General features: G+C 42.0%; 1 protein-coding gene across 3 annotated transcripts in view; it reads right to left on the bottom strand.

Moving 5' to 3' along the window:
• Positions 1–12,708, bottom strand: part of RNF130 (ring finger protein 130) — a 133,795-nt gene that overhangs the window by 23,245 nt on the left and 97,842 nt on the right. The window contains exons 8-9 of one of the 3 annotated variants that reach the window (XM_047854283.1): positions 9,489–9,582; positions 2,891–3,082 (exon numbers count right to left, since the gene is read on the bottom strand). The exons of 1 other annotated variant lie outside the window; for it this stretch is intronic. In XM_047854283.1, the coding sequence (XP_047710239.1) occupies positions 3,067–3,082; positions 9,489–9,582 (110 nt within the window). In that variant the 3' untranslated portion in view covers positions 2,891–3,066. Of the gene's footprint in view, positions 1–2,890; positions 3,083–9,488; positions 9,583–12,708 lie in introns of those variants that run through there. One more of the 3 variants, XM_047854298.1, reaches the window with a different exon arrangement.

Genomic DNA, 12,708 nt, shown 5'->3' with positions numbered 1-12,708 from the left:
AATGCAAAAAAGGACAAAACCTACAAAATAATCACAATAGGCACAGAAAAAGCATTTGACAAAATCCAAAACTCATGATAAAAACACTCAACAAGTTAGAAATAGAGAGGAACTTTTTCAGTCTGACAAAGGGCATCTATGACAATCCCACAGCTAACATCATACTCAATGGTGATAGTCTGAAAGCTTTCCCCCCAAGATAAGGAACAACACATGGATGCTGCTTGCACCACTTCTATTCAACATTCCACTAATGGGAGGGTCTAGCCAGGGACAATTAAGCAAGAAAATGAAGTAAAACGCAGTCAGATCAGAAAGAACATTAAATTATCTCTATTTGCAGATGATATGACCTCTTATATAGAAAATTCAAAGGCATCCACTAAAAGGCTATTAGAGCTAGTAAATGAGCTCAGCAAGGTTGCAAGAATAAAAAATCCATCATATTTCTACAGAAATTAAATAAATAAAAAGGCATCCTCTGTTCATGGATTAAAGACTTAATACTGTTATGACACTACTACCTAAAACGATCTGCAGATTCAGCATAATCCTGATCAAAATCCCAGCTGGCATTTTTGCAGAGATTGAGAAACTGATCCTAAAATTCATATGGAAATGCAAGGGGCCTTGGAGGGCCAAAACACTCTTGAAAAATAACAAAGTTGGAGGACTTACACTTCCCAATTTTAAAAACTTAGTACAAAGCAACAGCAATCAATATCATGTGATACTGACACAAGGACAGAAATGGACACCCAATGGAATAGAATTGAGAGCCCAGACATAAACTCATATATTATGTTTAACTGGTTTTTGACAAGGGTACCAAGACCTCCATGGGGGAAAGAATAATTTTTTCCAACAAATGGTACTGGGACAAATGGATAGCCACATGCAAAAGAATGAAGTTGGTCCCCTACCTCACACCATATACAAATTTTAACTCAAAATGAGTCAAAGACCTAAATATAAGAACTAACCTATAAAACTCATGTTAAATTTTGTTAAAAACTTGTTAAATTTCCTGTCATCTTGAATCAGCCAATGATTTTACACACATGATACCTAAAACACAAACCAAAGAAAAAGCCAGACAAACTGGACTCCATCAAAATGAAACACCTGTATTTTGAAAGTTACCACTGAGAAAGTGAACAACTTAAAGAATAGGATAAAATATTTGCAAATCATAGATAAGAGTCTAGTAATCTGGAGTACATAAAGAACTCTTATAAGTTAACCACAAAAAGACAATCCAACTGAAAACACAGGCAAAGGAGTCAAGCAGATCTTTCTCTAAAGACATTCCAGTGGCCAACAAGCACATGAAAAGCTGCCCAACATCAGTAGTCACTAGGGAAATGCAAATTAAAACCAAGTCAAAATGCAAATAATAAGGTGGCATTTTGTACCCACTAGAATTTTTAAAAAAGTTTAAATAATAATAATGTGTTAGTGAGGAAGAAGAGAAATTGGAACTCTTGTACACTGCTGGTGGGCTATCCACTGCTATGGATAACAGCTTGGCAGTCTTTCAACAAGTTCTAGAGTTGCCATATGACCCAGCAATTCCACTCCCAGGGACACACCCAAGAGAACTGAAATGATACATTCACACAGAAACTTGTACAAAAGGTAGAAGCAACCCACATGTCCATTACTGGATGAACAAGATGTGGTATATTTATCCACACAATGGAATTATTATTCAGTCAGAAAGGATAAGTACTGATTCATGCTACAATATGGAAGAACTTGCAAATGTTATGTTAAGTGAAAGAAGGCAGACACAAAAGGCTACACATTGAACAGTTCTATTTATATGAAATGTCCAGAATGGGTAAATCCACAGAGACAGAGAGTGGATTTGTGGTTTCCAGGCTGGCAGGGTGAGCGGTGACTGTTAATGGGTATAGGGCTTCTCTTAGGGGTGATGAAAATGTTCTAGAATTAGACAATTGTGATGAATATACTGAATATACTGAAAACCACTGACATGGGTTATCCTTTAAAAGGGCAAATTTTATGGTATGTGAATTAAATCTCAACAAAATAGATAAAAATCTTCAACCCCTTACCAATTTGAGAATGACTGCTGTAGTGAACCCATTACTGATGGGATCAAATTCAGATGGGAATTTGGGAGTAAATTCTCATCCCTCAGGCATACTGATGCAAAAGGTTGAGGATTCACTGCTTAGAATGTTTACACATACTGATAATCCTTCAAGCATATGATTCAATAGAACATAAACTATTTTAACATTCTTCTTGTCAATACAGCAAAAAAGATTTCCACTTGTAAAACTGCTCTCCTCCAACTTTTTAGAATTTGCTGCTTAAAAAAAAATACTGTACAAACTAGGGAGAAAAACACCTTGGACAGATATAATTTATTACACATCGGTGTGTATTTTGGAAAATTTTCCACAGACTCATTCCTTCATCCCACAAGTATTTATTGAGCACTTACTATGTGCAAAAAGCACTCTACTAGGCACGGGGGGATATAGAGTCAAGCGACACAGCTAAATGTCCCTGTTGCTGTGGGGCTGATGTTCCAGTGGAGGCAGATCAACCATGTTCTTCTGGTGGAACAAGAGATTATCAGAGAGGATGGTGACCTTGAAGCAAGTCTACTGGAGTAACCCACTGGGTGCTTGAGTGGGCATTACTGCACAGGACGTGCTCACGCTCTGGTCGTATTTGGGCACCAGGAGGAACCAGTGTGAAAATACCAACAGGAGCAGCATCACTGCTCCTCCTGTGGGGGAGTCATGAGCACAGTTTGTCTCTGAAACATACATAAATGAAACTGGGGTATGTGATCTCCAGGTCAGCCTTCCGATCAATCACAGGTGGGTGAAAAATAATCAATGGCACGGTCTTTTTATTTTATTACTTATTTATTTTAATACAAAGCTTTGGCATTAGCAATTTTATGAAAAAATAAAATGTACTAAAAATAAACGCTTGTGTGGCATGATTGGTAAATGATGCACAAAAATAGGTTCTTTTTTCCTTCAAGGCAATCAGTCAGAAAGCAGTTTTTTTTTTTCTTCTTCAAAACCACTCTACCCTGTGGAATAGAAGGGAAAAAAAGAGGTCAAGAATTAGTTAAAAGGGAGTGGCCAATATTTTAAAATAACGGAGAAAGTGATCTTAACTGAAAAGTGGGCTGGGGCTGTCCCCCACCATTTCCCAGCCCCATTTGGGAAAGTCAGTAAGCCATTAGCATTTTCCTGAACTCAGCAGCTTCAGATCTGTGGTCAAGTGGCTCAGTCACCTTAGAAATGTGTTAGTCCCCCCAAAAGGAACGCAGGGAAAAGCACAGGCTAACCAGCATCCTGCTTAAAAATGTAGGGACGATTATCATACAATTCACAACTTTTCCTGGTTTGAATGCAAGTTCTCGGTGCTGAGTGTCCTGAAATCTGCAGCTATCTCTTTAAAATAGGATCCCCCTTTATACCTGGGACAAGAGTATCTATGTTTATTTTGAAATAAAGTTTGTGAAGTGTAGACTTCTGGGACGTGTGGCTCTCTTACGGGACTTCCCCAGGCTGTATGTGCACGTGTCCCTAAATCCGGTGTCTGATGGTGCCCGGGGTCTTGGGAAGCCCCCTGCTCTGCCCTGGGGCGGACACCACCCCTCTGTGGGACGGCCCTAGCTTCCTGAAGCTTCGCACAGCTGGTTCGCTTCCTTGGTACCCCGATTCTGGTCTCTAGTAGTGCTCTTTTCTCTCTGCTCAGTTCTAGACCCACACTTCAAACCGCTTAATCTCTGGACACCACACAACTCTCCAGCATCTCTGGATTTCCTTCCTCAGCTCTGTAGTCACTTAACCTCCCACCTCCAGTCTCTCCCAGGCCAAGGCAACTTCTAAGGAATCATCTTTGTGCCAAAAGGCCTCAGATATTACCTACTGGTTATAAGGGCACAGTCCAGATTCTGTAGTCGGCCTACTGCCTCCAGCAGACACATCAAGCCCACTACTCCCTGAACCAGCTCTGCTTTTTCCTCTTTGTGTCCTAAATTATACCTGGCCTGGTTCCTGAGTGACTCTCTCCAGGAAGCCTCTGTTAACTCCCCAGGGTGGGGGCAGTAGGTCCCCTGTGTCTGTGTGACACCGAGAGGCTCTGCCATCACTCCCACTGGTGCCTAAGCCTGAGCACTGTGCAGCACAGCCCCATTCCCACAGCGCCCCTGCAGGGCAGGGCTCGTGCCTGGGGAGGGTTGGCGGGGCGCAGCAGGAAGGCCGCTCACCACCTCACACTGTTCATCGCAGTCCACTTGAAGATCACATACCGATTTTATAAAATTTCCTCAGAAAAGTAAAGTATTAGGTAGGAGAACTTTCAATGGGTGAGTCAAGATTTTTAAACTTAATTTTGCTCTTCTAAGAAACTATAAGCAAATGTAGCTATAAGAAGGTTAAAGGTACTTGTGGGGGAAAAAAAAAGACAGTGAGGGAGTCCAATCAGGGGTCCCCACTGCCTTTAACTTTCTTTGTGCCATCACATTTCTAAAAAGCCCACTGTGTCCTCTTCCACTACATTATTTCCAGCCCTTAAATGGCTTACTGGAGCAGGCAAAGACCAGCAGTGTAAAAAAAGAGGTGGGCCCAGAAATGCTGGGCTTGAACCCCAGGCCCTCTTCCTATGGCATTTCTCAGGGGTCACGCAGCTCCTCTGGGCCTCACTTAGGTTATTTTGTGTACATATCTCAGGCTCAGGGTGGCTGAGAGGAGAAAGAGGTGGATTCATTATCAAACTGGGGGCAAGTTCAAATCTTTGCTGGCATTGCTATAAGGAAGGCTGTCTCGGAAAAATAAACAATCGAAGATGGATTCCAGTGTAACTAAGCAAAAGGTATTCTGTTGAGAACCAGAAATCCAAAATTCTTTAGATCTGTGTTTCTCAAACTGCAGGCTACAGACTATTACTGGACTGTAAAAATCAATGTGGGAATTCATGACCAGTATTAACAACAACAAGGTACAGAGAGGAGATCCGAGAATAAGGATGTAGTAAGGGAGGTGTTTGTGAAACTTGTTTCAGTTATACACATGTGAATATGTCACAATACAAAATGTAGTTCTTACAGTGGCAGGTGGTAAAAAAAAAAAAAAAAGTTTTAAAATAGTTTTGATAGTTAAGGTTCTAAAAGAGGCAGCCAGCCAGCAGGGCATGCAATACCTCTTCTTGGGCTCTGATCCCTCCTAGGAAAGGACAGACAACTGAAGAGGGACTCTCAGAACTGGAAGGAGCCTCAGACTTGCACCTGACACAGGGTCTGCCTCTGAACAGTGCCGGCCTTGTGGTTTCTGTCACATAAGCAGGTTCTGGTAATTCACCAGCTCTCAAGGTATCCCATGTCATGGATGGACACTGTTGATCGGCAGTTAAGTTCTTTCCTATATTAGGTGTTACTCTACCTCTCCTCTGTGGATGTCTCCAGAGCTCCTGAACTACACAGTAAGCCCCCTCCATATGCACTGGTTAGTCATCACGAGACTATTGTGAGTGTTACAGGGGCAACCTGGGTAGAAACAGAGTTCCACACAGGAGTAAGTTCTTAGGAAGCACTCAGTAAACAGCAGCTAGTCTCATCTGTGGGAGCCCTTCAAATACATCCCTCACATCACCCTCATCTTTGCTCTTCTGAGCCAAGCACCCCCAAGACATAAAGATGATTACATTTTCAGATCCTTTTATATTGAAATACGTCAATGTTCCTCTTAAAGAGTGTGTGTAGATAACTCAGAAATACTGAAAAGAGGGTCAAATAAAAACATCAATTCCTCTGATCTGGCTCATAAATGTCTATCACTGCACCTCAGAGGCCACCAGCTCACCAGGAATATTGGTGGGGACAACTCGGGCCTGCTGCAGAGCCAGTCTTCCTGGTCTTGGGCTGTGCTACAGGATTCTATACTTGTTCCAGTTATTTTACCACACTTCCTCTGGTTCAGATGGTTTTGAATCTTGAACGTCTGGACTACACTCCTGGGCAGATCCTTGGGCACGAGTTCTATGAATCCGAATCTAGGAGCTGTGGAGGATACTTAGCTGGACCTCCCATTTGCATCATCTACCTTATCTCACAACTTGCTCCTCGAACAACAATGAAAAACACTGTCTTTTCTTATGTTGAGGGACAAATAGGCTGGTACAGATAAAAGCTGGTAAATGTTGGGATATAACGAGGTTTTCTGAATAATGAAGCAGAGCGGTAAACCTCCTTTGGGAACTGAAGTTCATTACCCTTGCTCACTGAGGTACTACGAAACAGGGGTATGAGAAGATCATATGTACAAATATATTTGTCTTGCACTTATTTGCTTCTTTGACTACCAACCTGTTTATATTTGCAAAGCCTCAACATTCACTAGATTTGTTTGCAGTGTTAAAAAATTAAGGCACAATTAGTCACGGTTGAGTATTTAAACAGTATTTCATATAATAGAAGGGGGGTGACCTCAGATCTGTGGACTTCTGACTGACCTCATAGTTCAGGCAATAGTACAAGCCCTGGGTCACTGTGCAGAACATGGTGAGGGAGGCGGGCGTGCTTTTGCCCCTAGCAGGGCAGGAATCGGTGCTCGGCAGCCATGCCTGGGCCTGTGTGGGTTCCACGTGCCTGCCCTTACACGTGGCCCACATGGCTTCATCTTGCCCACAGGGTTTCACCAGTGACTAGACTGGGTCAAAGTCTTGCTGAAATCACTACATACAAGTTCAGTGTGACATTGTCAAAAGAGTAAACTATAATAGTAGGTAGTATGCGTAGAGGTGAATTTTACTATCAACTTCCAGACAAATCACATGTAAAAAGATGGAAATCTATTTATACAGAAGACTATCTTACAAATGGATGAAGTTACCTAGAAAATTAGAAACAGCAATTAAAATGAAGACAATCTCATTTTGGCTGTAAGTTTTTGGTAAATGCAAAAGGGAAATAGGACAGATTTCAAAGAATTCACTAATGAAGAATAATTATAAATTTATTTGCTAGAAACTTTTCTCTGGAATTAAAGTTGCATAGGAATTTTTTTAATCAACATTCTTGGGAAGGAGACATTGAGTGAGAGTGACTATCATCTTTCCGTTATCTTCCACAATTCAAATGGCCTTTAAAATATTAAGTACTTCATGTTGTATTAAAAAGTCAACATATAAAAGCACAACAGGAGAGAAAAACATCACCCACAATTCTACTAAATTAAGATAATCACCATTAATATTTTGGTGGCCATTCTTTCATACATCCATATGTACACACACACACACACACACACTCTCTCTCTCTCTCTCTCTCTCTCTCAATGGGATCATGAAAATTGTCCTTCAGAGTAGTTCTGACTGAAGGCACAGAAATAATACTCAAATGAACAACTGCAGTATCAACCTTCTACAAAGGCTAATGGGAGAAGGGTCGGCCTAAGACATGGATCTAAGATCTATGCTTAGACTGAGTCATGCAGGCATTTATGCATGGAACGGAAGTATCATGGCCCCAGGTACTTTGATTTCTAAAAGGTAACACATCTAGTGAGGCTTCTCTAAAATATCTGATGCACGAACTGAGCACCTGGCAGATCCTGAGTGGCAGCAAGGTGACCATTAAATCACATCATGATTCTCTAAAAGTGCCCAGAGTGCCTCTATATGCTGTGACTGGTTTTTGCTCATTTGTGAAAGTTTTAAGAAGTGGACTTACACTACCATGGACTCTGATGGGGTCGGTATGAGAGTAAGCAAAAGAGGTGATTGTAGGTGAAATAACTCTTCCCTCCACACAGGTCTGAATCATAGGCACTTACTGAGCTCCTATGATACTATACTGTTTCATGGAAGAAAATTAAAATCATTTGCCAAATGATAAAGGCAGATGGTCATCTCATTCACAGAACTTTGAAAGAATCTCGGTGGAACCATTAAGCTAACATTTATTGAGCACTTATTATGTACCAGGCACTGTGCTAAGCACTTTACATGCGAATTCACACAACCTAGGGTATGCTCCTACCATTATTCTTGTTTTCTCCATGACTAAAATGAGCCTCAGATAAATACAGCTGCCCAGGTCTCCCAAGCAAAAAATGGAAGAGCGAGGAGTCAAATCCAGGTTATGTCTCACTCTAGAGCCTGAGCAATTCACACTGTGCTATGCTGAAGTAAAACTGCATCAGGTGGGTTGGCCTATTGGATGACTGGCCACAACTACTTGCCTGAAGGCTGAAGAATGCCAACCAACCATGGCATCCTCCCAACGTGTCAGGGATGCCAAAGGGCCCTTCTTACAAGTATCCAGGCAATAGATCAGGTTAGAGATAATAAAATGATGTCATGGTAAGTGCAGGTTACTTGCCCATTTGTTTCTACAGTTGGACAAGGAGTGTTCAATTAAATCAATTACGTGAGCTTGGCTGGTTATGAATCAGTTAAAATGCCAGGACATAAGTGAGTGTGGAGAGCACGTGAATGCCACCTGTAGTACTTTAGGTTCCTACTTGGGCTGTGTCCTAGGGCTACTCTCATCTCAAAATTTTTTTTCATGGATACTGGTAAAAGAAAGGACTAAAGAATACTTTACAATGCCCTAAATTTAAAACAAAACCAACAAAACCAAAAATAAAATAATAATAATAAAAAAATAAACCTTTGTTTTATCTTATCCCCATGGAAAGCTACTTGGAAAATCACTGGATCCAAATGGGACTTAAGAGTAATCTAGCCCAATTTTGCCTAACTCTGAACAACCTCTAGCAGCCCCGACAAGTAACATGCAGCTTCTTCCTGCATTCCGCGTCCTGGGCACTCCCCATGGCAAACCAGCTCACGGGGTAAGTAGCCTCACTGACAACTGTTCTTCCTCTTACGGAGATGAAATTTGCCTTCCTGTGGCCTACCCCTTTGGTCCTCATTTTGCCCCATGGAAATACCGTATAAGCTTATTTTCTTTGCCCCCCTGACAATCTTCCTACTCTTTGGTAACAGTGGGTCTTCCCGATTGCTTCTTTCTTAGAGGCTAAACATCCAAGTCACTGTCCCTTGACTGTAGGCCAGGGTGCCAGTGTTCCACCAAAAGCTAAGTATGTAAGAATCCAGATCAAGTCTGGTGAGCACACAGTAAAGTGAGATTTTCCCGTCAATGATCAGGACATAGACATTCTTTGCACCTTATGACTGTGCTAGTTCCCCTGGAGTTTGCATTACACCGCTGCTGTACTCTAGGCATGTGGCTAACAAAAGCCCTTGGATCTTTTCTTGAGTGAGCTGTTGTTGCTGAGCAAGATGACCTCCCGATCTGTGTTACTGACTAAAAATATATGGTCAAGAAATACACTTATTTTGCTAGGTATGGTGTCATCAGGATATGAAACTAGTGGAAGCCAAATTTCACCATCTTTATGAAAATTACAGGGTTTCTTGGGATCATCTGGCACATGCAATCCAAAAAATAATTTGTTACTTACTCATTAGCATTCAAGCTAGCTGTGGCTCTGATGATCATGTAGCAGAGTGTGAGAGCACTGAGGAGGCCAAAACTGGCAATAATAAACCATTCTTCTGTTGACAAAGGAAAGGGAGGAAATCACTCTGGGGAGAAGGCTTAAGTCAAATCGATGTCAACATTTCCCTCAAATGCAACGAAGCAGACGTCAACGGAGGTGTAAGCCAAGACTGGCCCAAGGAAGTGAAGCAGGAGGTTTGCCAGAGAGCTACTAACTGGAGAAGGTTAGTGGAAGTAGTGTTGAAAAGCTGCAAGGGAGAAAGGAAAGCATGGCCCAAACATTTCTTCCAGTTAAGGTCCTGAGGTTTGTGAAGAGTGTGGCCACCAAAAAGTGTGCAGCAGAAATAATGCATATAAAATTGCACGTGGACACAGAGTTTTAAATGGCTACTTTAGATGACAGTAAAGTGGACCAGCCATACTTCTACAACCTTTCCTTCTTCATTCTGTCACTTCTGCATGGTTGTGCCACTCATACGGAGTAGAGGTCCCAAAGGTCCTGTGGGTACTCCACGCAGTCCGCGGGCTGGCCTTCCGTGGCATTCGGGTCTACCTTCTTTTCTCTTAGGCACAGGTTTACTTACAGTCTTTATTTACAAAGGACATCTTATTGGTTCTCTCCTGGGAAGAACTACCCTTCATACTCCCGCCGGCGGGAAGCAAGCACTGGCTGCTTTGGCTGTGTCGAGCACAAGTAGGAAGGGAAGGTGACTCACAAGGTACCTGGCCCATCAAAGAGTTGGAAAAAAACCTCTGAAACACAGAACTCTAGGGTTTTTTTTATCTAGTTTTTCTCTAGATCCGGGAAGTCAGTTAATATTTTCCCTTCTTTTCAAAGTCTGTATGTCAAGGTAACGTCCCCGAAGTACTATTTACTGCGAACCTTGAAAATAACCTGAGAACCAATCTATAAAATATTTCCTAGTATATACACTAACTAGGGCTGGTTTAACAAGGTGGTACACAGCAAAGTCCCCTATGTATCTACAATAAGGCAGAGAGAAGACATTTATACTTGGAATGCCAAAGTTGGGTATGTAAAAGCTGTGTAGAATGTGAGGGTTTCTCAGTCTGGTTTCCATGAATCCTACAAATGTGCAAAATTGTGTGTGCCTAGGGATTTTTCTAGAAAAAGGTTATTATACTTTCACTGGACTTTAAAGGTGGTGATCTTCAAAACGTTAAGAACTGGTCTTCAGGATTGCCAGGATGATGAGTTTGTTCTAGAAGCGTTTCTTGGCCATCTTGATCTGTATTGTTATAATGCTTAGCAAACTCTTTGGTTTTTGGTTAACAGTGCAGCCACTGCTTCCTGGATTACAAATTCTTCAACAGTACAGTAAATTTATAAGGTTTTAATTTCAGTCCAAATGAACATTTAAGAACCCATACAAAACCCACCATCTTTACCTGCATGTATTTTAAGTTAGGAAAAATGTGTCTTGGCATTTAAAAAAAATTCAGAGATGACTGGTCATCAGTACCAAGAAGTTAACACAGAGTTATTTTTTTCTTCTTAGAGACCTTTGTACATGATAAGCAGACTAACTTTTGGAACTTCAGTGATGTCTGTGTTTCTGCATACTGAACATACCATCCATAGATGTATGGCATTTCAGTTATAAAAACTAGTAACCAAAATGAAGCAGACCCCATCACAATGCCCGGTGGGTCCAGCAGTCTGCTGAGGCCGGAACCCCAGTGTGTATTTAGCACAGTGCCTTGCACAGTGGGTGCTGAGCGGGCGCACTGTAGCTGGTACGACACTACAGAGCTTTGAAGGCAAAGGAGAGGGAGCTTTGGTTTCGTTTAACCACATGAGTTTATTTATTCACATGTGTAAATTCCACTAATGGGGATTGATATGATATATGAAGTAACATTTTTTATCATCAAAATGGGAGATTCTGAAAGGACAGTTCTGCATAAAATAAAGCAGGATCAGAACTTAATGTAGTAGTAGGTGCTCAATAAATGTCGATCAATGAAGGACCTACAAAAACTCATTAATAAACAAGGAACCTTTGTTTCCTTTATTGCTACTAGATCAGTTTTCAAAAATCTACACTATAAAACCTGAAAACACAAAAAGCTGTTGAAACACATCACGGGGGAAATGGTAATAAGTGAGTCAAGCTGTATCAAAGAATAGTTTTCCTTATTTTGTAACTGAATGAAGTCTCCCTAAGTTTAGACACATGCTAGAACAAAACCTGGGGAGTCATTTGCTGCTACTAAGTTTTGGTTGGTTAAAAACATGTGTCCTTCACTTGAAGAGACCACACGAGGCTTGCTATGTCAAGGGCAAATCTTTTGCAACAGCTTTATCTGGGCTATGGACCCCCTGAGTTAAGCAGGGCCCCATCAGCTTTAGGGCTCGAAGCTACAGGCAAGCAACAGCACGTACTGGAAAAGGCAGCACCAGAGTGGTGGCAAGGAAGATGGCGAAGGGCTGTTAGATGGAAAGATCACGTAGAGGATGGAACTGGAGGAGACAGCTGGCTTGTTACAGGGTGAATGTCCGCAAGGCCCACACACACGCCTGCCAGCCCACTCACACCGTACTGAGGCACGGCCATCAGAACACTCGGAGCACTGCTTTTCTTCCCATCAACGGCACAACAGTCAAGACGTTCATAACGAGCAAGAGCGTTTTTAAAGGCATATTACCCTTTGGCTTTTCTCCCACCTCATGTACCATGACACCAAAGAGGAAGTGCCAAGACACCAAACGTCATAGAAAGTGTAAAATAAAGTAAGCGGCAGCCGGCTCAAGTTGCCCTAGAGTGGTTCATTTGTGTGTTCAAATCTGCACTAGTGTTTCACTCAGCTGCCTGCAGCCTAGGAACCAGAGAGCACTGGTGCTCACGGTCACACAACACACCCAAGGTGACGCCCGAGGTCACATCCCAGCATGACCCTTGAAACTGCCCATCTGCAAGGCAACCATTTTGAAACCGGCTACTAAGACAAACCTCTGAACAACTACTTGTCAAATGGAAGCGATTCCCATTTATTATACACAAATACACAAGCTCCTTATTATAAACAAACTTTTGTCCTTCCAAATACCTGTTTCTTTCTCGGTTACAGACTAACCAACCGGCCCAGGAGACTGCCTCAACTGTCCTCCAGAGCAATCAACGCACACCAAACAGCAGCAAATCTGCCTTGCACCCGGG

Source organism: Prionailurus viverrinus, chromosome A1 (genome assembly GCF_022837055.1).
Source record: "Prionailurus viverrinus isolate Anna chromosome A1, UM_Priviv_1.0, whole genome shotgun sequence".
Taxonomy (NCBI): Eukaryota; Metazoa; Chordata; class Mammalia; order Carnivora; family Felidae; genus Prionailurus; species Prionailurus viverrinus.
Note: the sequence above shows the minus strand (reverse complement) of the source record. Positions and strands in the feature narration are given on the sequence as shown.